Source organism: Cryptomeria japonica, chromosome 1 (genome assembly GCF_030272615.1).
Source record: "Cryptomeria japonica chromosome 1, Sugi_1.0, whole genome shotgun sequence".
NCBI classification, from domain to species: domain Eukaryota; kingdom Viridiplantae; phylum Streptophyta; class Pinopsida; order Cupressales; family Cupressaceae; genus Cryptomeria; species Cryptomeria japonica.
In genome coordinates this window covers 547,399,492-547,426,752 of record NC_081405.1, presented here as the reverse complement: position 1 = coordinate 547,426,752, position 27,261 = coordinate 547,399,492, and the positions used below count along the sequence as shown (strand labels likewise).

Genomic DNA, 27,261 nt, shown 5'->3' with positions numbered 1-27,261 from the left:
TGAAAGTAGACCTGGGGAGAATTGATTTGTCATCCAATTGAAGCGATCAAAAGAGTGATCAAGTGTTCCACATTGTTGGACAAGAAGTTTATAACTCCACGTCTTTAAATGACTTTCAACACATTTGAAAACATATCTAGGAAAGATAGAACAAGGTATAACAACAAAAATCCTGAATATCAGTTGTTTTCTTCATTGATTAATCACAAGTAATACATTTAGCACAAAATACTATTTTTAATATATATCTTCTAACTAGCAAAGTATAAGAGCAAAAGAGGTAAACATGCATGCATATAGTCTGCCGCTAGGCACATTAATTAATAAAATACACAGAGTTTTAAGTATAAACTATAATTAAAAATATCATTTTCAAGCACTAATCAATATGGGAAAATATAAATATAGGTAAGTGTATCTATGCATAAATAGTTTTATATATTTGTATATAATTCCATTTTGTGTTTGGTTACATTTAACAAATATATTAATTAAAATATATATACATGTTTATAAATATGTTATGCTAGATTGTGGAGGCAAATCTTAGTTAAAGTATATATATATATATATATATATATATATATATATATATATATGAAAAAGTGTGACCCCATATGGGGATCACACCTCCCATATGGGGGTGTGATCTCCCTATGGGGGGAGAGAGGGGGGCGTTGGCTTCAAATGGGGGGCACACTAGCATAAGTAGGTTTAAAAACAACAACAACAACAACAACAACAACTTTGTAATAATAATAATAGATGTGTGCTTCTATTGATATACAAATCAGAAATATCACTACTAAACTTGTCATCAAAAAGATTCAAACTAAATGAAATGATGGAGAGCACAACAAATAAATAAATAAAAGAACCTAAGATTTTTCTTTTTAAAAATATATATAAGAAATTTGCAACTAAAAGAAATAATACCTATGTATCAAAATTGAGATATGAAATTCTTCCTACTCCATTTCATATCCATGCCCTTGCTAAAATATTGGCTCCATCGCCTTCCCTCTTCAAACTACACAACAACATGGAGAAATGAGAAAAGAAAACCCTTTTTCAAATCCAATAGTGGAGACTTATATATGTGTTTTTTAATTAATCTGACTTAATTAACTTGAACTAATTCATGGTGGGTCCCATGTGACTAGGGACCCTCACTTTAAGTGGGGTTTAACAACAACTTTGAAAAGGGGAGCTCTATAATAGAATTTTATGAGTTTAGCTAAATTAATTTTAAGTGATTAGTTTAACAAAATAAAATGAATTAAAGTTTTATTCAGATGAAGTTTTGGATTATCTATTTTAAATTTAAACTATATGTTGTTTTTTATTAACGAACATTAGCTATGGATAATTTAAGCAAGAGAAAAGGTGAGCATTGAACTTAAGGAGAGTTTTTATTAAATGGGGGATATCAACATTGTTTAATTAGTGTAATAATAATTATTTTATAGAGTAAGTATATCACATTAAATTATTGTTAAATTAATATACCTTTGTCTCACCTTTTGGACCACATTAACTAAGCTTTGAAAGAGAATTTATAACTCAAATTTGTATAATTTATTATATTCTATTAATCGAAACTAATTAATTGAGATGTTTGTTATGTTTAATAAAAAAATTTAGATGCATTGTGGATTGTGTCATGTTTCCACCTTGCGGATGGTGGGGCATGACATCTCCCTTCATGTCATATGAGGAAACTGAAGAGCATGTGGGAGACAATGAAAGTTGCACATATAATGTGTGAGATGGGTTTTGAAGAAGTTGATCAACCTCTGCCATCACCTCATAGAGAGGACGTTCTGATTAATAAGAAAAACAGGTTTTCAGGACCCGAAACCTTCAATATAGGAGATTAAGAAGTATCATCATAGAGTATCCAGACCATAAAAAACTGACAAAACGACTGGTAGAAAGGCCAGTAAACAGAAAGGACAACAAAAGATAGAAACAACAAAACAACAGAAACTAGGAAAGCACTGCACAGTTAAAGAGTCTTCAGGAGGTCCTCCGCCGTAATCACCAACTGGTCATAAGTGGCCACAACAACTTTGAGTTCATAGAGAGGACGTTACTACACAAAGTGACACAAGAATGAGTGGATATGCACAAAACTAACCCTATTGATCAAGCAGATGATGGAAGCATGATAATAACCTGCCAATTCATGGAGGAGGATAATTTTATCAAAAGTCTAGAGTTTAAGGGCTTTTGGTTAAGAACGAAGATGAAAGAGTCTGAACATGAGGAGATGGTTGCCTTTATTCTCAATGAGGTGAACCTGAATAACATTGATATAAGCTCAAATGAGGCAAGGAGGATGGTTCAAGAGAGTGTCATTCTATTGATCCCAAATTGGGATTTGGATGAAAATTTCTTACTTGATTAGATGAGGAAACAATATGATCCAATGTTTGTTGCAGAGTTTGACAATGAACAAGGTGTTAGAGGAACAAGGTATCACCATAGGCTTAAGTTATTATCCCAATGGGCCGAGCCCCTAAGGACAAATAAGCCTAAGTCGTTGCATGGTGTAGAAGAAACAAAGGATAATACAATTGTCCAAACACTGAAATATACATCATCTTTGGAGGCCATTACCATCACTTTGCATTCAACAATGGTTGCCAAAGCTACAACAGAGAACCAACAAAAAGAGTTGGATAAACTAAAGAAAGATTAAATTGTATTGAATGAAGCATGCAACAAAGTATATATGGACTATGTGCATTTGCAAAATGCTAAGAGAATGATAGTTCCCTCTTGTTCCTTCTAATGTAATGATTGTCTATCAAACCCCTATTGCCACAAGAGATGCTTCCCCTATAGATGAGATAACAAAGCTTAAGGCAAAATTTGAAGATTATGCAGGTAGACTAGAATCTTTAGAGGAATTACTACTTAGGGCTAGAGTAATGGCCAAATATACAACTTTGGATGTCATGCATTGTACTATTAAGAACTTGCTAAAAAAGGTTACAAGCAAGATAGATGATGTTTATAATTGCTATCAATCTTTCTTACAGGCTCCCCAACAATGCAAGGACATCTTGCCTATTTTGAAAACTATGTATGATAAGTGGTAGCCACAAGCTCATACTTTCCAAACATTGGTTCTAGCTGCACAATGCTTGAATAATGCTCCCCCTTCAATTAGATCTATAGGTAAAATGATCAAGATGTTATTTAATGAAGTTCAATTTGTAGAATGGAAGGAGCAGGTAATCAAAGGAAGAATTGATTTTTTCTACACACTGCATCATTGGTCAATTCTTGACCTTTTCAATAAGCAAAATGAAATGAAAAGCTTAGAGGAATGAAAAGAGGAATTTGATATATGTGTGCCTATAATTCTACTACCATTTGATGATGGAAAGAAATTATAGATGACAAAATACCATGTTGTCTTGGACAAGATTATTGCAATTGATATTGGATATGAAAAATTTATAATGGATACTAGGGTTGTATTAGATAACAAATGTAAAGAAATCCCAACTCGTGTGTAACAAATACAGACATGCAAATGACCATCAAATCTTTCCATATGACAACGGTAGGAGGAGTATTGTGTTATTCGTGATTAGAGCAGGCAATTCATGGCAGGAAATGAGTGACTACAATTTCAATTACATCTCAGTCATCTACATAAGGACCTTGCCAGATCCAAGATATGATCATGGGTACCTTACAATTATTAAATGGAGCTGAATGTATTTTGATGTGTAGATTAGTCGGTCATCAAATTTCAGTGTCTTAGTTTTCAACCAATCACTGCCACTTGTCAATTTGTTTCTTATTTTATTCTTTTGAAAGTTTTCAACTTAAAGACTTTCCACACCATCTGACCAGTTAAAGTGAGATGAATCATCATCAAGCGTTCTTAAAGGCTTCAAGATGATTCCTCTCCAACCATTTCAATTAATGATTATGTAAAATCAACCTCAAAATTTGTGATTCCCATATGGTTTTAAACTTCCTTTGGTTCCTTTAGGTGGTGCTTCTTTTTGTCTTATATGAGTATCAAAGATGCCTTTGGGCATATTCTTTAGTTGTAAAAGTTTGTCAAATGAAAATGTGACATGTGTGCATTGATTAGAAACTTGTTTTGCTCCCTTATTTCTATAATAAGGAATTCAAGGTCATTTGCATGGATTTTGAAATTTTGATTTGAGTGGGTAGACATAGTTGGTGTTTAGCTCTAAATCTTGGAGAATAGTTGTAGACATTAGTGTCCTTATGTAATAGTTTCAATCATTTTGAATAAAAATGGATATATTACAAAATTGACTCCAAATTGTACTCAAATTTCTCATATGAATCAATATATCAAGCATATCTTGAATTGTCATTTCAATTTCTTTGTCATTGTTTAATGTGTTTATGGGTTTATTTTAATGTAAGAATTAATTTATGTTGACACATTATTGTGGTTTTGTGAGAGCATTAGGATTGGTGAGTAGAATTTTGTAGTTAAAAGTGCAAACACATTTATGTAATACATAAATGCAAAAGGGTCAAGTGATTTGAGTTAATGCTATTATGTGGGTATGTTTCTAATATGTATCTGGACTCCATTTCCCATGGATTTAGGCACCGATCATGTTTAGAAATAAATTCCATGTTCAGAAACACTCAAAATCAACACATCTTTTAATTTTATGTTTGTAGGAGTAGGTTTAACTTAGAATTTGTTCCCAATGGCTGAGTGAATATTGAAAATACAAAGAATATAGCTAGATTCAAAGTTTGATAGACTTTCCTTGGTATATTTTCATTGGAAAATTTATGTTATTAATTACAATGTCTATGCATGATTTGAAATAAGTTTTTAGGCATTGTAAAGGGAGACCCACCTCGATTTTGTAGAGCCAAAAGTGTAGAGGATTTCAACATTTAGCTGAATCCCGTTCGTTGTTTATTAACCTAGAAATCTATAGATAGAATATGGCTAATTCGTAGGAGTTTTTGGATAATCAGTTGGAAATTACGAACACACTTGATGATATCAAACTCTTCTAGATAGTATGTATCACCCACGATAGGTGAAAACTATATGCATTATGTTTATCCAAACAAAATTTACTTTTCCATTCTCACAAATCAATTCACGTATTCTAATTCCTTGATTCAGTAATCTTGCCACTACAAATATTTGTTATGCAGATGTTTATTTAGATGATTTGAACTAGTCATTAACATTTGATGAGATATGTTGTATTATCACTAACTCAAATGCAATTTAATGTATTCTCATAAACTTAAATAATTAATGAAAATAAATGCCCATATAAGATAATGGATATCATGAATCCACTATGCATTTGTGCTATTGTCAACATGCATTCTTTTCATTTTTTAAACTAATCTATATAATTCTATCAAGTTTGTTCTTGCCACGTGTCAAGTGTTGTTCATTATTTCTTACTAGCGTAAGCAAGTTTAAATACATTTTTAGATTGAACATTCTTTGTAACATCCTTTTTCCTCCAAACACTTATTTTTTCTAAACAAACGCACTTAAATATTTATTGAAATGCAATATTTCCCACATGGACATAATTTTCACTCACTCTTTGGTTTTCTCATAACCCTTTGATTTTTGTATGTCTTTTGAAGGATAATTTTTCTAAAAAAACTGAGTTGAATAGCATCAGTTACCATTCATGTTTCACTAACCGTTCACTCCTTGCACACCCCACCCCCTAGTTACTAACTTTTAAAAAACCAAAAAATAAGTAACTAAAAGTCCATTAATAAATTTCACATGTACCAATAGCCACTCATTTTTTAGCTTGCTTGGACCACAATTGGCCCATTTGTGCACCTTTATTGGTACCCATAGCGCACGACTACTGGGGCATTTGTGCGTAAGTATTGGTGATTTTAAGTGCATGGCTATTGGGGCATCTTTAAGTAGGTATTAGGTGACGCTTTGAAATGTACACTTTTTGACCCTTGTGTGCATAACATATAACAAAAAAAATCGTTAAAATTTGATGTATCGTTTAAAATCTGTGGATGTGTGAAGTTAGCTATAATGACTACTGGTACACTTCCCCTAATGCACCGAGACACTAATACAATAATCCTACTATACACCACCATTAAATAAAATAATTTAAAAAAACATAAAAACACAATAATCAAACCCATAAAATTAGTTTTATACATTATTGACAATTTAATAGTATCTTTACTAAAAGATGGTTTTAATAGTACTGTTCACCGGGTTCTGGCTTTTAAGAACTCAAAATTAAACTCCAGTAGACACTGTTTGAAGGTTTTCATCCTCCTATGCAATAAAATTTTGATTCCAATCTACATACCAGTGAAAATGGTGCAGATTAGACGGTTAAGGGAGCTTTATTGGCCGGTGAAAAGATTTCTCCGTGCTGGTTTTTACGTTGAAAGAAATATCCTCCTGCTGAAGAAAGCTTCGATTCAAATTTCAGAGAGTGAAAGGAATATTGAAAGAGGGCTTAAAACTACTGCAGACTCTATGGAAAAGGTACAAGAAATCATGAAAGCAATAGCAGAGAATGGGGGATATTACAAAGGGCGTAGAATTTCAGTACAGCAGGTCGAAGCATATCGAAAAGAATTAGTTCAAACAAAAATAAGCGCTCAAAAACAGAGTGAACATTTATACACAATCAAAGCATACTTTGAAAAGACGTTAGAGACGAGGATTAAGCTGTTCAATGAGAGTTGCGAGCATTTGGACGAGGTTTTGTATAACATCTTCTTTAAAGGTGTATAGAATGTTAAGTCTCTTCTGAAACCCCGTTTTTATTATGTTAGGAATTAGTCTTTTATGATTTTCTTTTATAGTTGAGAGCGTGATTATAATATATTTATACCTCTTCAGCGTTTTGCAGAGGTATGCATAGGCAATGCATGTTTTAGATTGATGGAGGGTTATTTTAATATTTTTAAAAATTATATGTTTAAGAGCATATGCAAAAGGTTTCATTGGCAATGTACTATGTACACTGATGTAGGGCTTGAGAACATATGGAGAAGGGTTCATTGGCTAATGACAATGTATTTTTTGGATTGATGGAGCACTTCTTTCTCAATTTAGATGTTTAGGGATCTCGCTTCTGTAGATAATTTATCTATTTTTAGGGTTAATGAATATACTGTAGAGGTGTTATCAACTCATTATACCTGGCCTTGTCAGTTGGGGCATGCCATACCTAGATTTGGATGTGGTTGTAAATTTAATATTGCTTTTAGGGTTATTATTGTCCCCATGATTTACCACTTAAGGTCAATCCATTTGACAACAATTATTATTTACTATTTTTCTTCTTTTAATGCTGTTGCAAATGTTTTGATGAAGACAGAGAGCATCTTTGGGTCATTGAGTGTCATTAGAGAGATATATCTTTAAAATTGCCTTTATTTATTTTTTTAATTGTTCCTCGGTTTTTGCAATCAAGCCTATATGTTCTTCCTTTTGGAGAGAATTTGATGGATAAATCTGAAGGGTGGATCCACTTCTGCTACTTCTGACCATCTTTACAAAATTTAAGTAGATAATGTTTTCGATGTTTTCAATCTATTGCTTGTCTTCTTAGTATCTTCTCATTGTTGTCATTAAGAATTTTTTTTTTTCACTGAATGTGAAAGTGGTTAGTATGCACTATGCTTCTGCCATCATTAGTGTAGCAGGCTCTGGATCCTAATTGTTAAGATGATGTATTGCTTTACTTGTGATGAAATTAGAAGCCCGAATTATGGTGTCTATGCCTAAAAAGTAGAACTGCTGAATTTGATCCAACTCCAAAAGAAGGAAAATGGTCAGTTATCTAATCATTAGGGAACTTTGACCCATTTATATTTAAGCAATGTTCCCCCAAGTTTTTCAGGATAGGGATGAGAAGGGACGGGGGTGTGTGTTTCTAGGATTGGTTTGTTGTTAGGCCATTTTTTAGGGGATATTTGTTAAAAAAGTGGGGAAAATTTTAAAATATAAAGAAATTTCAAATATTCATAGGATAACATTGATAAGACATTAACATTGAGAAGACATTCATCATAGACATTATAGAAACTTAATACATAACATTACAATTGAGTTGAAATTTCACATGAGATTCTAACAAATTAATAAAATTTAATTGCTTTTATTGTCAATGTGCATATATATCATAAAAAAATTACAATAAAATGCCCAAAGGCTTCAAGTTTCAGTGCAAAGTGACAAAAACAGAGAAAATATCCAACCGTCTCAACTCTAGTAACTTTACATCAAAATTGGAGTTTGAGTCTGAGGCATTTCCACTATGAGGGGCTACTTCATCCAATGGAACCTCAATCAATTCCCCCTATTCCTCTTCATTAATCTGTATGACATCTTCAAGATCAACATCTTGATGTGCGGCTGGAGTCTAATGATACTTAATAGTTTGTCAATTCTATAGCCACAAGATACTATGCATGGCCACCAACTACTCTAATTGTCTAGAGGTAAGGTTGTGCCTCTTGACTAACTAAATGAAGTTGTATGTGGACCAATTATTCTATATAGCAAAGGAATTGGCAACTTGTGAAAGAAGACGAGTGACAAGTATCCTCAACTCTTTTGCATCTTTGCTATGCCACATCCACGATCTAATAGGGCTCGTTTGAGCTAATGTAGCTGTATCTGTTCTTTCCTTTGGTTTAGTCACTCTCTGCAAAGTATAGTAGATTTCTCATTAGCATGCATTGTTCGAATGGCCTATTGAGTCTTTATTTCACCTCTTCATCATGAGATAGAGACACTCTCTTGGGCCTAACTACACACCATTTGGCAGCATAGGCTGCCATATGAAGCATGGTGCTCATAGTGTTTCACCACCATGTCACAATGTGTCTAATATGCTCTTCATAAAATCTCAAGTAGGATCTCTACTATGAATAGCTTGCTTCATTTATTCAAGCATGCTGTCAAAGTCTCATAAATCTCTCCAAGGCTAGAAGAGTTTGTATCTGCATATCTTATGATTTGCACAACAGGTGAGATGAAAGAGCAAACATATTTGTAAGTGCAAACAAATTACAAAAATTAAGATTTAAAAAAAGATTAAGACTCAAATGACAAAGAGTGAAAATAATTTACAAGGCAAAAACATTAATAATTTCCTTTTATTAATTTAATACTAAAATCAGCAATTTCTTACCTCAATGTGGACTACCAATCATCATCAAGGATCTTTATTTTCACACTTTTTCTTTTATTCGTGTTTGCCTTTGGTCATCCACCCCACTTTGAATTAATCACCATTAATTGTAGAGACTCCTGCACCTCAAGCATTCTCTCTAATATAATGAAGTAGTTGATATATCTAGTATCTATGGGCTTGAGGAATTCATTTCTTAAAAAAGTTCTGAATATTGCAAGGGAGGTGCGATGGTTGCAAATGAACATATGTATGCGTTTAGCTCTTATCACGATTACCTTCACCAATTATCTTCTTGTTGTCTTTCACTGTATTGTTCAATGCATGAACAATCCATAAAATGTGCTTGAGATCACCCTCCACCATCAAGTTGGCTAATTTACATACATGGGCTGAATTAGTCACCGCTTGTACAACATTAGAGGCCTTGACCTGTTCTATGTCATCCTTCAAAATTTGAAATTGAAAGTTTGCATTCTTCTTGTTTCTTAAACAATCGGTACCTCTAAAAAAATAAGTCTTTTGAACATGTGACAATGATACTGGTGAGTGGCTAATGTTTAATATTGGTCCACCCATTCATGATGATAGAGCAAACATCTCTTATCCAACTTTGTCTCACTTTCTCCATCAACACATTCATCTTAAAATATTCTCTATTAAGAAGGGTAGTTCTTGGCATCTCCGAGGGGGAAAATGAAGGACCAACAACAATTACATCTTTGAACATTTATTTGAAATAAAGAGAATGTGCCATATAAAATAGTATAGAATTGGCAATGAAAAAATTTAGCCATCTCTTATGATTGTGCATTGAACAACCTCGCAATATTAGTAGCTTTTTATTTCCCATGGTAAAAGTAGAACCCTCTCCCCTTTGACTCTTAGCACTAGGAAATGCCACGCTAGGTTGCATAGTCTCTATCGGAATTTCTTATTTCTTGCCTTCCTCAACATGTGCAACTTAGTCACCACAGTCTTCTCAACTAGGGTGAATTTCTCACAACCTTTTACCCTTAGTCCACTTATGCACACAAGATGAGAGTAAACTCGTGTAGCTCCCTGTAGTCATTGTTACACAAATGACATAGACATACTCTATTATCCCCCAAATTTTCTTTTTTGCCTTTTGTCTATACATGTTGCACATTGTAAAAGAGATAATTTTGGATTAAATGGGCCTTTTGCCTTATGCACAAAAGATGAGAATAAAATCTTGTGTAGCTGCCCCTATAGTCTTTGTTGCACAAATGACATAGCCATAATCTACTATCCCTTGAAATTTCTTTTTTGTCTTCGTCTATGCATGTTGCAAATTATTAAAAAGATATATTTGGATCAAATGGGCATCTTGCATAGGTTTTGAGGAGTTCAGAAGGGCATTTGAATGAGCTACTTGAATTAATTGTCTCTACAACACTTCCACTTTCAGAAGAATCCCCAGTAGTTCTTTTGAGTTTTGCGACTTCTTTATTGAATTTGAACCTCTTCACCTTCACTACCCTCATTGCTGCTCTTTTTTTTGGTTGAAATTCATATTGTAGCTGTAAGTGCAAACATGGAACACAAAACAAACAAAAAATCCTCCCCAAGAGTTTGGAAATTTAAAAAGAATGCAAAGAATTTGAGCAAATCAACTATGGATTGTAAAATTACCTCAATTGATGTAGATTTAACACTCTCTTGCCTCCTTCCGACTACTGCTCTGTTCTCTTTTCATTACCTGTTAATCTATTTGTCTTCTTCAAAAATTGGAAAATGTCAAAAATGAGTTTGTTTTTTGTTTTTAATTGTTATTGGGACTGGTTCTGGTTTAGGGTCGGTTTAAAGGGGTGTGATGGTCCTTGTGGGCCCCCCGTCCCCCTTTTCTACAAATTTTGATTTAAAATAAAAGTGAGTATAAAACTGCTTAGGTTGTAGAGGATGGCTAGCCATCCCCTAATGTACCTGGCTGTTTCTTGTAAAAAATATGTTGTATTCAGAACATTTCCAAAAAAAATGAAATTTTGGGGATAGGGTGGGAACATTTCTACCACCAATTCTTTTGGCTTGGAGCATTGTATTTAAGTCATAGTCAGTACTTCATGTATTATGATAACAGCTGCAAGGAAGGAGAACCACAAAGCATACATGCACCATTAAGCATTTGTTAACACAGGAATTGAAAGACGATTATGAGAAAATCCATTGCTTTGGGTTTTTCACCATTTATCCTTTCTCAGTTGACAAACTTTTTGGTGCACGTAATGCCTCATAATGAGCCACTCGTCTTAAAATTATTATCATTTCTTATTGGGAAAGCTTTTGGTGCATTCAAATCATCAAGTATTGTCAATGTGGAACCAACTGAATCAATTTATCATCTTTTAATTTGGTAAGTAAAACGGACTTCCACAGTCATTTTTTAATCTTTCTGGGATTTATCCCTGCTAATGTTCAATTCATCTCTGCAATGGCCCATTTTTATGGTTGGTCTCTAATTCAGTGGCTTTTCAAAAATATATGAACATGATGCCTTTCTGCCTGTTGATTGAACTGTTTAATCCCCTAGCACCAAGACATTTCAATTTGTACTAGGCCTCCTATTTATTCTTCTGCATCAACGCCATCACATCCAAATTCATAATCCCAAGCATTAGGGCTGAGAAAAGATCTCACAAGCCCCTGGTTGTGATATCGAGAGAGAAATACTAATACATAGGATTGGATAAAAGGCAGATTCATGAGATTGAATATCAGGGATAGCATGCCTTGGCCTGACACCTGTCCTCTGCATCTAACATTGTACTTTATTTTCACTGTTTCACTTGTTTATCTTTGTTGTATATAATTTATCAAATACTTTTCATAATCTTCGACCCTCTTCTCTTTTCTTTTATCTTTTATAAAATAATGTAGTCAATGGTTTCAAGCCTGCAGTTTCCCTTTTGCTTGGTTGACAGACCATTGGGATAATTTCGTCAAAAGACTTGAAACAAGAAGTTCATGCCATTCATTCCTTACCTTTTAAATATTTTATATCTTCAGTCCTACCATATTGCTCATATTGCATCTCAACTTTGATTTTGTTTGTAGAAGAGCTAAGAGCAGATTACTCAAACTGAATAGGCCTTCCTGTTATGTTCTCCTGGAACATGAGACATAAATGATTTCCATGAGTCCTTGGGTGCAAAACAACCAAGCATGATTTCTATTTCTATATTTTTATATTGGTAAAATACTCTTGTATGAGCTGTCCACCTCACAGGGCAGAACTATGAGCCTCGTCACCTTTTTCTCTCTAGCTTGAGTGTTGTAAAGGATGAGAATTCTGAGCCACTAAAAGTTGAAATTAGTAGGGGCCTTTTGTATCCCATCTAGAAGAGCTGAAGAAGAAACATGGGAACTAAAATTGCATTAAACAAAATGATAGCCCCATAAGTCTTGGCGATAAGTTTCAGCATTTGCTGGGAAATGATTCCAATTCCTTATTTTGCATGCTTAGGCAGGCCACATAAAGTACGTTATTCTCATGACACACACAAATAAACTTAATATCCGCCGACATAATGTGATGTCCCCAACTCAAACCATGAGACTTAACTGTGCATTGGCTGTCCTTTTACCCAAGAGGAAGAGGACGTAGAGCATTATTGGGTAAGAATGGAGTCTTTGAGTTGTATTCTATTCTATTCTTAAGTTGTGGGCATGTCTTTTTATACAAATTAAGTGAACTTAAGTGATTTTAAGTTGTGGGCACATATTTTTATGCAACTTAAGTGACTTCTAGCCTAAAGACTTAAGTTGTCTCCCTTTACATGTATTTCAAGTGATTTTAATTAGCATGTGACAAAAAGGCCAAGGGGGCATGGGTTTTCAAGGAGCCAATTGGCTCTTTTTTGGGGTTTTATTGGGGAGCATTGGATCGAGTTGATTGTGGATCAAGGGCTAAGGTTAATTCCAAAGAAGCATTAATCGTTTGAGGAATTAATCGGCAAAACAAAAGTATAAGATTTTTTGAAAAAATCGGGAATTAATCGGGAAAAAATCGGCAAAAAATCGGATATAGTATAAAAAATAAATATATTTTTAAAATTAAATATAGTATAAATTAAATATATATTAATTATATATTAAAAATGATATAATATACATTATAAATTTAAAATAAATATTATTATATTTACATTTATTAATGGTCTATAAAGATACGAATTTATAATTTATAATTTTTAAATTATTTATATTTCTAATTTACAATTTTATTAAATTATATAATTATTCTATATAGTTTAATAAATGACACATTAATAGAATATATAATAATTTTAATTTACAAATTATTTTATATATATAAATTATATATTAAAAATTAAATAATATACATTATAAATTAAAAATAAATATTATTATATTTACATTTATTAATGGTCTATTAAGATGCAAAGTTTTAATTTATCTATTGTTTCAATCTTTTCGATTAATTGCGGAAACAATAGATAAAAGATTGATAACATAATGAGCTCGAAAAGAACCCTAAAACGATTTTTTGGCCTGACTTTGTTTTAATGGCTTTATAATCATCATTTCTTGCCTTTTAATATACTATGAAAATGTTGTGTGCCATGAAGGTCTGTGACTCTGTGGGCACTGCCCCTTGACCCTGCTGCCCTCAAACTCCCACCAAAATCATTTGATACATTTTGTAGTTGTATTTTGCAAAAAAATTACTACTTTTTCAAAAATTGAGTTTTCTCCGAGTTGGAAATGCTTGCTAAGTACTCTCCAAGTACGAGTGTGTGAACTATGAGCCCATTGATAAGAGATGTTTCTTTGAAGGTGTTTGATTTGAAGCATTGATCTAAGCAAACAACTAGAAAACCTTGTTTTGTTAACAAAGTCATTGCATTTTGCTAATTTCAGCATTGGGACCCAAGAATCCATACCCTTGAGAAAAAATTCTTGAACTACTCGCACCAATGCATGAATTAGTTGTACATAGATATTCTTTTGGTGGCATAATTTTCAAACTAGCCATTAAGCATCTTCTCAATGTGGAGAGAGAATTGAAACTTATTTCTGCAAATTTCCAAGATATTATAAATCTAAATCCAAAATGGAAACAAGTTTTTGAGAATATTTAGCTTACATATAAGTTTACTTTGGCTTTAACTAGAATAAAAAGTGCTGACAGGAAGGACTGCCTCTGAAAAGAAGATAAGGGCTTTACTGTTGATAGCATATTTGGTAAAGAGATAGTTATTGCAAGAAATTCTAAGAAAAAAATCATTTTAAAAAAAAACTATGCCTGGTAAACTTTTTAATGTGACCGGTGACGTTGGCATGACATGCCCTTTGGCTCCATGTCAAACGCTTTTGACTTGGAGTTATGAACTGGTGAGGCCACAAACGGGGGACCTCTTCCCCACACTTCACTTGATCATATCTGTGAGCTCAACAGTCCAGCGAAAGCACAAGGCATGCGAGCACAGTGGCCTAGCAGGGATTTGAACCTTGGTGGCTGCTTCACTAACGAAGTGTTTTAACCGCGACATTACATGTCCGAAGACTAAAAAAAATTTCATTTGGAAGGCTGAGATTGTTTTCTTTTTTTGATTGGTGAAATATTGATATGTATTATATTTATTATCCATAAATTGTAGAAAACAGAGATATTTTTGTGGTCTGAACCACTGATCTAGCTTGAGAATTCACATAGGAACCAAAAACTACTTTCTATACTGCATTCTACCCATCTCCATATACATACTATTCTCACAAACATACATTATTACAGTACTGAAAATTTGTCATTTCTATCTACTTCTACGATTGGAACCCATTACTTACAAAGTTTACAAAAATTACAGAGTCTGCATAAATGATTCGTAACCAAAAATACTGATCAGAACAAAATTCTTCATTCTATTTTAATTTTTCTTCTAGGTCTGCGATGGCTTGCTCATCCAGTAGTCTTCCTTCTTGAATTTCAGACGCTTTTTTATGTGCTTCTCTGCCTCTGGTCCCTTCTCCGTTACCTCTCGCTCCTTGTCACAAAGATATTCTTTGATTGAATTCCAGCCCACTTTGGCTTCTACTTGGCGCTCCTCTTTATCACACAAGGCTCTCCACAGAAGGAAAGGTCTCAATGGCAGCGTAAACTCAGCGACATTGAGCCAATCGCCATTGTGATAAAAGCACCCAATCCGTATGTCCGTTAATCCTTCACACATTCTTTCATGACCCAACGCACTTCCTCTTTTTCACCCAACTCTGGACACCATACCAAGAATAAGGATGCAATGTCAATGTTCGTTCGATACCAGTTTTCTGACTTCATGTACTCTTCCTGCAACATCATGTCAACTATTTCCAGAAACATTAGGTCTTCAAATTTGAAGACATTCTTCAACCTTCTTTCAAGATTTTCACCAAAAAAGCAAGTTGTTGCTTCCTTGTGATCAAAGTAAAGTTTTCTTCCATGTTCTGGTTCCTTGCAGCTTGACAACCACTATATATCACTCTTCTCACCAAAAGACGGCCAAAATGAGGAGTGAAATGACATTTTCTGCTTCTTAATACATCTTCGCCTGATTTCCATTTCATGAGGGGCAAGTTTCCTTTATTTCTAATTATGATCATTGTATTTTGGTGTCCGGTACCATCCTCTCCTTGATATGAATACTTCTAAGAACTTCCCAAATCTCTTTTGCCTGATTTTCATTAAATGCAGCCAACCACTTTTATAGTGTCCACCACTTCATTCTCCTCTTTCTTTGTATGCGAGATGTTGAATTCTGAAAATAATGACATAATTTCTTTTCATTTTTATATATTTATTTAACTTCCTTACTAATGAGTCTCCTTCTAAATGTAGCCTCGGGATAGCAAGTCTTCTCACCATTTTAATTGCCAATAGAGCAGCTTGAGTTTCGGCTTCATTATTTGTTCCATCCATCAACTTCTTTGCTCCAAAGGCTCCAATGCTACCAATCCAATCTCGAGCAATGTATCCTACTCTTGACGGGCCTGAATTACCTTTAGACGGCCCATCAAAATTTATAACCTTTGAAGACTTTAAAGAGTAAGCTCCCTGAGCTCTAAACTAGACCTAAGACACTAGGCTAAATTGAACCTAGACACCAAACTATAGACAATATTTATAGATGTCAACAATATACAAAATCTTCCTAGGGTTTGCATTAGTGAAATGACTACTTGCTTATGTTTTTGGCTTGGCTACAAGCACCAAACTGATAGTAGTCATGCCTTGCAAGTAAGATTTCATAGACTTTAAGGATGAAACATCTCCTCTAAACAGATCATCAACACCTTCCTACTAGCTAAAAAGAAAAGACCAATAACATACGATAATTGGAAATAATAACACATAGATTACACTTGATTCCAAGAATCAAATTATTAAGCTGTATACAAAGTCACAGCCTAGGTTGACAAATAACCTCAATATGAAGCTTGATCGTAAAATCTATCTTCAATTCAATGAGTGGCTTTATAATATAAACACAATTTCAACTATAACTTGAGCAGCATAACCATAGTATCCATCATTGTCCTTTTGCCTTGTGTTGAAGTACTTATTTAGAGATTACAAAATACCCTTCTTTAGGGATTCAAAATAATAATATTTATCCCTAGACTCATTGTTTTAGTTTGTAAATGCTTAAAGCTGTGAAAAAGTAGGAAATACAACAACGATAAAGCAAAGCTACTTCTTAAAAAAATAAAAATAAAGTCGCCAAAAATAGGTTTTCATTCTCTGCCCAGAAATAGACCATTGGGAGTAATGACTGCTATATAGCCATTACTTAAAATAGCAATTCGATGCACAAACGGCCTTTGCTATTTTGATACTGTTGTGATGTTTTCACACATTGCCCCATTGCAAATAGGGACCCTCACTTTTTTGCTTCTTAGGTAGATGTTTTGCTTAGATTGCCTTATCTTAGTAGTGATGTCCTCAGCCTTTAACCTTTTTAATGAGAGGAAGTTAGCTCAGTTTGTCAAAGTTGTGGTGAGTTAAGGTCAAGGTTATGCAAAATTGTTGTCAAAATGTCAAAGTTATCAAAGAATGCAAAAACCTATTGAACTGCAAGGGAGTCATTTGGAATGCTAAGTTGTCCAAGTGTTTGCAAGCTAATGTGAATTTTGTGATGAACAAGTGAAAAGTCCCTATGAAAATTAAATCTCCACTCTTGAGATTTGGAGTAAGGAATGATGATGAAAATCTAATTTGTCCCTATGGAAATCGAATTTCCCACCTTGGAGATGAACAAGCAATGCGAATTTGAACAAATTGAATGAAGGAAATCCATAAGGATCAGATTGTCCTTATGTGGGTCAATTTTCCACCCTCCCCACAAAGATCAAATTACCTATGGAGGATTACGTCAAAAGTAAGGAATTTGATAGGGATCAAAAAGTCCCTATGAGTTTCAATTTTCCACTCCAAGTTTGGAAATCAAATTACCTATGGGGGTTTATGTCAGGTTTTGGGGCTTTTTCATTACCAGACATTCAAGGTGATTTGTACCAGATCTGAAACAATTCGCATTTCCAGATCTAAAGTCTTATTTTGAGATTTTAGAATTATGAAGGGTTAGATATTATGATCATGTTTTGATTCAAAATGTTTTTGTTTTTCAGGTTTGATGTGAAGAAGGACAACATCAAGATGTTCAAGGAATCAACATTGTAAAAAGATCGAGGTCAAACTCTAGTCAATACAAAGAACTTCACAGCGTGAGAGAGATCAGCATGTTGAAAAGGGATCAAGAAAGTGGATGGTAGGCAACTATGCAAGGAAAGGAAAGCAACACACTTAAAGAAGGAATACAAGAAGATCATCAAAGAAAAAATTCAAGAAGATGAGGATCAACATCATGGAAGGATAGGCATAAGAGATGATAGTGCTAAAGGAAGGAGTTCAAGATCTACATTTCATCAAGACTTTCATGAATATCAAGAACTACACCAAGTAACTCAACAATTCAAAGGAAAGAGCTCTACATCAAGGAAATTCCAAGACATGATGAAGATCAAGACTTCAAGAACAAGTTCAAGGACCTTCAAGAGGAAAGGGTGAAGAGGAAAAATATAAGACAATCTCGAATTTCCTTTCGAAATCCAAGAATCATTGCCAATATACAAAGTATTCAAGTTAGAGCTACAAGGAGGGGATCATGTTCAAGCCCATTGTGAACAAAGGAAGATCAACCAAAGTTACATAGTACATTAAGGGAGTTCTACTCCAAACATCGACATCACAAGGAAGAGGATTCCCAAATTAGGAGGTGAAATTGTGCAAGTTTGATCAAGTTAGATAGTTTTCGAAGAGTTGAGCAACGTTAGAAAGTTTGCTCAATCATGCTGAGTTGATACAATTTGGGAATATATCTCATTACCTTCATCATGATGAGCAAGTTGGATAATGTTGAGTATCAAGAGATATTGCTCAATCTTAAACGCTTTGTGATGATGTAGCCGACGTGGCGTCCTATTCATCACCAACCAATCGAGTTTTTCCAAGTTAGTGTGTCCAAATACATTGAACTTGATTCATCCAAAGAACCAACAAGTGACACATGGTGCTACATTGAATATTATTTAATGTACCTAACCTATTTCCTCATTGGTTAGAAATCAAAATGGACATGTGTCGAATTCATTGTAATGATCTCATTGGTCAAGAAAAGAGTTAGTTAGAGCAAAACCTAATTAGGGTTTTCATTATATAATCTTGGCCATTGATTTGAGAATCAATTTGGGCCATTGAATTATATGGAGAGCACTATAAAAGGCTCAAATCTCTCATTGTAAAGGTTAATAGTTAGAAGTGGATCAATAGCTCATAGACAATAGTTAGGTGGCGAGTAGAATAGGAGGAAAGGAGATTGTTGCTAAGATTTGTTGTAATAAAATACTTTCTTCATAAGTTATGGTAAATTTGGTGTGCTATTTCAACTTGTTGCACGGTCTCTACTTCTCATAGTTTAATATAAGTTCATTGATTATGGTGGATGCTTTATGAGGATATTGTGTTGAATTCCTTGGTTCATACTTTTTGTGGTTTGCTGATTGTAAGTCATAGTGTAAAGTTAGCTTGAACTTTGTCATTGTGCTAAGTTCAATTGTGGATACTTGTTCAAGTTGTGCCAGCATGGGGTATTTGAGTGATGTATTTGCAATATGAAAATCCTCCATTTTTCTTAGAAGATTGCATCAGTCTTGTGTAGTTGTTGTCGTCATGGTGAAGCAAGACTTGATTCAAAGGAGTTTGTCTATCTAAATAACATTCATTGTCATCATTGATCTTAGGAGTAGCATAGTTTTCCTAAACCCTTATCTTTTATTCTTTTTTTTTCAAGTCAAGTTAGTTTCCACGTTCCAGCAGAGTTCAAGTAAAATGCAAGTCCCCTTGGATTACCAGCTATCACATAAACCATTAAAGCTATCCACATATCAAGACCTGACCATAGAAACCTTGGAGTCATCTCGGTCGATCATATACTTTAGCATCTGAGGAGATTTTGATTAAGAGAGGATAGAGTACCTTTGGTATTTTATTCCGTGTCTGAAATGCATAAAAAACACATCAACAGATACTAGTCCCCACTTTGAAACATGGCTTATCTTCCGAACTCTGAAGAATTTTGAAACATTGACTATTTATGTAACTTAAAATATATTTGATGAAGTTGGATATCCCCCCTTGAAAACCTTGATTCCAAACTTGGTTATACTGACAACAACAGTTGGAGATGAGTAAAAGTTTAGTCATAAGCATAGCTGCGATATCATGTTGACTTTTGTTCTCCAAATGACTGCAAACTGTCTTGCAAACAGTTTAGAATCAGTTATATATTGTCGGAGATAGAGAATTCTGTAGAGCAATTATTCTTGTTCTTCAAAGATCTGCTGCTGTAGGTGACTGAAACCCCATTTTTACTCTTCTATTCAATGCCACGATATCATGTTGACCTTTGTTCTCCAAATGCCTGCAAACTGTCTTGCAAACAGTTCAGAATCAGTGATATATGGTTGGAGATAGAGAAGTCTGTAAAACAATTTTACTTGTTCTTCGAAGATCTGCTGTTACAGGTGACTGAAAATCCCATTTTTACTTTTCTATTCAATGCTGCAGGCATGATTTTTATTATACTATTAGAGTGTAAAAGCTGACTTGAAGTGACCAGGGTGTAATTTTTGAAGACTTCTATTTTTCAGATTTGTGCCCATTTGCCACTTTTTAAATCCTGATTTCACCTTTTTAGTGCTTGTGCTAAACAAGAACATGCTGATCTAGTGATGTAGGTATCAATGCCATCCTTTTAAGTGTCCAATCATGCCTACTGAGTCCTTTGCTGTCTTGAAGAAATAAATCGTGCAACTTTATGCTTGTGCCACCATAAAATGTCTTGCACGCTTTTCAGTGGCTTATGTTGACTTGAGTTGCATCAGTCACACCTTTGATTGTTATCTATGCAATCATTCTCCATGCATGAATTGATGAACAGTGTCACTTATGTCAGGTTTTCTGCCTTCATCTACTTTCCAGGGATGCGATCTGTCTGCCCCTGCTACTTAACATTCTGGTTGGCATGCATTTGGTGTTATTTTGCCATTAAACTGATTTCTGCCCTACTCTAATGTGTCTATCATACTCAGTGCTACTGCTAAGGAGGTCTGCTGCTTTGGATTTGAAAATGATGTTAGTCTTCCTCAGTATCTTATCTTGCTTTTATCTGTTCACCGTGAATTGGATGAGCAAAATAATGACTAGATTACATGATATAAATACGCGAACATATATTTAAGTTTAATTAAAACAGATCAGCTCTGTTACTGCTGCAACAGCAGGTCAGCCCTAATTTATGACTTTTTCATGAAATTCCTGCAAGGATGTAACATAAGGTGACCCATGGTTGAGCCTTCATCAGGAGACATAGATGTGCTTCTGTCAATTGAGTGATGGAATAAGGGTTGATCCTCTTTCGATCTTTGTTACACTTACATTCATCACAACAAAGGAGGTGGTGGAAGACTTGGCATCATGGACCACCTCATATGTCTTCTTAAAAGGAACAACAGTGAGATAACAAGGATTTAGTTCCTTTGATCAAGTTCTAGATGAGGAGATTAAGAGAGCAGTCTAGGGCCCACTAATGGCAGTCCTAGTATAAGTATGGACATTTAAATTCTCAGATTTTGACATTTTAAGATGTCTTATTTTATTAATGAATAACTTGATACACCTTATGGATGGCCTTTTGAATGATCAAAAAATGTGATAATCGTTGAGGACAGTGGGTGGTTCGGATTGTTTAAAAAGTTAAATCTCTTCATTAAATCGCCCAAGTGCCATTGTTTTTTACACAAATACATTCGCATGCCACTTATACTCCAAAATATAGATCAGAATCCATGAGGTTGTACACAACTTGTGAATAGAGTTTCATCAGGAAGATGAGATAGCTAATAGAAGAGAGGAACTAAACTATAGATTACAACTTAACTTTAACTTAAATCAAATCATCCATCACAATCCCTGTGAAGTTCTTGTGGGCACAGCGACAAATGAAATGGGGCATGTCTGGTGGATTCAAGAGGTCAATGTCAACCTGAAAAGTAACCCCCCAGAAACCTGTGAAATTCATTCTAAGGAATAAGATCTATGACCCTGTGCAGTTCCATTGATAGCCGAGATCTACTTCCAGGGTCAGAAACATCAAAAACAGGACAAGGCTCCCAGAGGACCCTATTTGACAAAATCTGCAGATCTGGTAGCATTAAGGAGCAAATGAAGCCAAAAAGAACATATAGATATATCAATCAACATTATAGGCCCTAAAGAGTTTTCAAATTTAGCAATAAATTCGAATCCCCAGAAGCAGAAAGGGCATTGTAAGGTTTTGAAAAAGAAGATGAATCTTGAGGAGGATGCTTGTGAAACCACACAAACTTCCTAGAAGGAATCATGTCAGATATCAGAAGCACTGACATCTGGTAACACTGTTTTCTCAAAAACAAAGTGAAGGCAAAGGAAGTGGACATGATTCTTCTGCAAAAAATTATAAGGGAAGGTTCTCCAAGGACAATTTATTATGCTGGAATCTGGGGCATTAAATGCAGAATTTTCTGCCAGCTCACTAGAGCCATGATTTAATGGGACCTTACCTTGTATGTTTACCAGTCTCACCAGTCCTTTCTTTTCATTATCAGCTTCTTTTCCTCTGAGTTCCAAGGATCTTATAGGTTGTTGAACATTTATATGTATAATCCTGATGGAAGCAACATAATAACGATAATACATCTACTGGCTTGGATCACCCCCAATAATTTCCTGATGTGAAGTTTCAGTACTATCATAACACCTGAGGAGAGTAAAGAAGGCACTAGATTGAATCACATGATGGCCGAGGTCTTGGCATGGTTGATTGTTAAAGAAATCAGATTGATCATAACTTATCTCAAGGGACGTTCACCTGGTCCCACAGGAGATAATAGAAGTTCTATAGCCTAAAACTTGATGGAATAATTATCTTTGAGAAATGGCTAAAACTCAGGTGACTGCTGAATTAGTTGACTCTTAACAGTGTCAGATCATGGGCCAATTTTGCTGAAAATCCTTAAAAATACAACAAACATCAATTGAGATTTGAGAATACGCGACTGATTGAGAATACGCGACTGATTCATCCTCACTTCACTCCAAGTGCTGGCACATGGTGGAAAGGAGCTGACCGTATTCAATGATACACTATGTACAGATCTATGATTAAATTACTGCATCTTGATTCCCAAAAGAAAAGAGGTTGAACAAACCATTATGTGAAAACTTGAACTTGGCAGCCCAAAATTTTGATTTGGACTTGGAACTTGGCAAAATGATGACAACATAAAACTACATAATTACACAAACTAAACTTAAATTAATGCATGAGATGCACAAATAATGAATTAGAAAACATCTAAGTCTATTTTGATTATCAATTTATTGTAATTCAAAGATTAAATGTCATATGACCTTCAAATGCTCAAAGTTCATAGTTTCAAGCATTGCAGAAGTGTATAGCAGCCAACTACAATCTACTTCTTTGTTTCCTAGCACAAGTACTATCCGGCTTTCAAATTAGAAGGTAAATCGAAGTCATCATGAGGGGTGAATGATTCTTCAAGTATGTTTGCCTCTAATGCTTCCACTACTTTTGCTTTTCTCTCCAATTCAACAAGATCTTCGTTAGTGAACATAACATACACGTCTTCAACAATCCAATTATAATATAGATTGATGCCAATCCAAGTTGATGTCATCATGTGGCTCCTTCCTCCCCACCTTTTCTAGCTTGAAGGTGAAGGTTGTATTAGGAGAAGGCAAGGTCTTTGAGTTACATTATTTTGTCAATCTATTTCTCTTATTGGTGTGAATGCTCTCAAATAGGATTCAATTGGGCTCACACTTAAAAGTGAGAGGATTAGGACAAAATAGAAATTGCCGGTCTTTAAAGATTTATTGTTTTAGGACCAAATCCCACCTCAAATCTACAAATAAAACATTTAAAAAGTTACATATATTAGCAAAATTCTCTTGGACTATAATGTCAAGCACAAATGTCTATGCGATGTGCTAGCGTGTCGAGAATTTTTGAGATTCAAAAGCACATCTTCCACATGGCTTGTTTAGGACGCATGTTGTAATACCCAAACAAATACGTAACGATTCTTCTCGCTTGTTTGAGATTAAAAAACTCCTTTCCTCTTCATTCAAGATAAGAGATTTACTCTCTGAAACCACAAGCTCTGCTATTGAAGTTCTGCCAAATGCTCTCAGCTATTACAAGTTTCATTGCAGCAAATGCATTGATAGCAATCTTAACTCCTCCATTGGTTTCAATGTCAAATTTGTCAAACATCACAAGGGAGGAGGCCTAGATGATGGTAATGCTCTCTTGTTATTTGTGTCTCTAATAGTTCATCATAGCATCATTTGCAATGTAATGGTTTTGAAAGCACTTTCATCTTGGAGCCATATTTGTTTCTTAAGATCAAATGGGACCAATCAAGAGACAAATATCTTCCTATCTCACCATTAAAATCTCGGATATGCCTAAACCAAAAATGGGAGGGATATTTATTGCAACTACCTCTTGAGGCACTGTAATGTTGGGACATGAATACAGGGTTAACAAAAGGTTTTTAATCAGCCCTATGAATTGGACTTTCTTCTTGTCTAACTTAATGACTCCTCTATCTAAAGACTCCTATTCTAATTCTAATGCATCTACCATTTGTTTAGGTATAATCGTGGTGTTAGCACTAGAGTTAATCATATAATTATATAATAGTTTATTTACTACAATGAGAGTTAGGAAGAAAGGGGTAGTAGCAACCATCTCTCTATTTTGATTTAGAGATATAGTCTAGAGTAGAGTAGGGACTGACACAATTTGATTTGAAGGTTGAGGTTGATTATTAGCTCTTGCTCTTCCTTGGTATTGATTGTGCTGAAAAGGAGGCCTTTCACCTTGATAATTCTAATAAGGGGGCTTTGGAGGCATAACTTGTTGCCTCTTAAGGGTTGATTATTTCATTAGGAAAGCTTTGCAACATGCTTTTCATGTCATTCATTTTCGCAGCTAAGGAAGAGGAAGTAGGTGCACTTAGCTGAGCATTGGGACACACATACATGGAAGGCAACACAAAAGAAGTACTTGGAGTGGCATCTTCTTGAGATGGAGTCAATATTTTAGGGAATATGGGGATAGGCAGTTGGGGGGAGGGGGGCTTTCTAGCATCTGTTAGGTTATTTTCAGCCCTTATTGCCTAATCATATGCATCTAACAATGTAGGGCTTCCCGGTGACTAAATCATAATTGCTATGTCGGAGTTGAATGCTTTTAGATAGAAAGCGAATGCCATATTTGTTGGAGGTCAGGTTGACCTCAGGATTCTTTGCCAAATCTTATGAAACTGGGCATTAAAATCTGTGACCTCTTGAAGAACCCCTTTAATGGTTATCAATTGATGAAGCGAAGATGATTGGTCTCCTTTCTCAATGAAACAATCAAAGAAACTAAGTTATGAGCAGTTTGAGTGCCACATTTTTCTCTATAACATGATGGACGGTGCACACATCAGCCACATCTTGAAGATGCTCTGCTGGTGTTCTGAAATCTTCCCCAGTGAACTTGGGAGCGCTTTTAGAGCATTGGCGAGGATAGGATCCCATACAACTAGTGGGGTAGGGAATATAAGCGGACTACAACTATTCCATGCCACAAAATTTCTTGAAGGTCCAGGAATGGCCATTTGAACTTGTGCTGCACTTGGTCCAGGAGCTCTCACTTGAGTTATAGTCACCAATAGAGGCAACAATAGGCCCAAATTTTGTGCTGTTTGTGACCTTGTAATAGGCCTTTGGCTCATAAATCCTCTTCTAATCAAGGATTAAAGTGATTCAATCCCACCAAGCGTGCCATAAAATGTGTTGATCTTTAAAGCTAATGCCTATGCGATACAACCTTGGGAAGTTCTACAAATGTGAGATTATATTGCGCTTTACAGAACAACCTCTAGGATTTTAGAGCCAACTTCGTTTTTCATTTGGGGGACGCAGTGGGAAAAGGAAATAAAAGCATAAAAATGCTAAACTAAGGTGATACACCAAAATATTGTAACAAATCGTCCATTAGCTAGCATAATATAATTCTAATATCATACATTACTACAGAAGTTTGAAAGAGTGTTTAACATGATTCAAAAGTATGTATACCTATGACATAACTAAAATTATAAAGCTGAAACATTAATAACCAATAATCATAATTCCTTGTCTGGAGGAGAGTTCGAGCTCATGGTATTTGATACAATAGTGTTTTTCCAAAGTTTTTTTGATACTTTCTTTTTTGGCAGGAAGGTTTTTGGCTCATGGGATTTGGCACAGGGCTTTGGAAATTTTTGTCTTCTTCCGTTGATAGCAGATGTGGAGTCTACATTTGAAAATTATCCGATGGGTTTTTTTGACAAATTGTCAAATGGGCTCTATGCAAAATTGATATTATATGTGTTGTAACTGCATTTTGTATGTGGTTTTGGGCGGGGTGTATAAACTGATCCGTTAGATACTATAGGTTTATTTTATGAGCTGTGACCGGAGGTTTTCTTCCCAGGGTTCTTTCCTCTGGTATGCTCTTTGAATCCTGTGTAAAAATTAAAAAATATTAATAAAAAAGTTTAGTGGAATAATCCACTTTTATTGAAAAAAAAAAATCATAATTCCTCCAAGGACATCGAGGATCAAATCAAGTAGTAAAACAAAGATAACATACATTGCACAAGGAAATAGGGCATAATATCTTGCATGCGATCTCTATTTCCAGAATTAAAATGCTAAGGTCGAAGTATTACAATTACTGATCAAACTTCTTTCTAAATGTCTTTTAAAAAGAATGATGAACCCTTAAACAAAGCTAATTCATAAATTTTATAGAAAATCCCTTTGCTTCTAGAAAAAAGGAGGGAAAACATAAAAGGTTCCATCTTCATGCTTTTCACAAGCACCATCATGATGGTGGATGTTGCAATTGCTAAGCTAGGTGACCATAGTGATTTCTTATTCAGCGGTGGCAACACCATTTGGTCATTCCACTATTTCTATTAGAACAGTTAGATGAACTAGGCTACTTATTTGCTTTGCTCCTGAGACTTGCATGGGAGCAACATGTGGCATCATCCACTTTCCTTTTGCACGAGGCGTTTAAGTCATTTCGAGGTTTGAAGCTCCTTCGGCTTGCACCCACTTGACATGTGGCTTCTGTGGGCCTAAGTGCACAATAAAACAAAAACGCCTTTCACTTTTCTCCCAATGTCACGTGAAGCCACCACATGGTGCTTTGGCACAACATGCTTGCAAACTTAGGCCCTGAGCTCAAAATGAAGTGCGCAGCATGGGCATGTGGCAAGACAGAGCACTAACACATGAAAAAGGTAAAACCTGCTTGACTTCTCTTTGGTGGCAGGCAAAGATGCCATGTGGCATCTCAGCACAACATTCTAAGAGCCTTTGCTT

General features: G+C 34.9%; 1 protein-coding gene across 4 annotated transcripts; it reads left to right on the top strand.

The window, feature by feature from the left end:
- Positions 1–6,229: 6,229 nt before the first annotated feature.
- On the top strand, positions 6,230–26,320 carry LOC131044932 (uncharacterized). Of its 4 annotated transcripts, none has more exons than XM_057978410.2 (2): positions 6,230–6,776; positions 26,110–26,320. In XM_057978410.2, the coding sequence occupies exons 1-2, from the start codon at positions 6,359–6,361 to the stop codon at positions 26,190–26,192; spliced, it is 501 nt and encodes a 166-aa protein (XP_057834393.2). In that variant the 5' UTR covers positions 6,230–6,358; the 3' UTR covers positions 26,193–26,320. The 4 variants fall into 4 exon arrangements, with proteins under 4 accessions (XP_057834393.2, XP_057834394.1, XP_057834395.1 ...); XM_057978411.2 differs by having other exon boundaries at positions 26,106–26,320; XM_057978412.2 differs by lacking the exon at positions 26,110–26,320 and adding an exon at positions 7,026–7,268.
- Positions 26,321–27,261: the final 941 nt, after the last annotated feature.

Excerpts from the sequence above, each read along its gene's own strand:
- LOC131044932 (XM_057978410.2), top strand. The coding sequence starts at position 6,359 with ATGGTGCAGATTAGACGGTTAAGGGAGCTTTATTGGCCGGTGAAAAGA. Across the intron at positions 6,777-26,109 it reads GTATAACATCTTCTTTAAAG|GTTTTTGGCTCATGGGATTT; the intron begins GTGTATAGAATG and ends TTTGGCAGGAAG.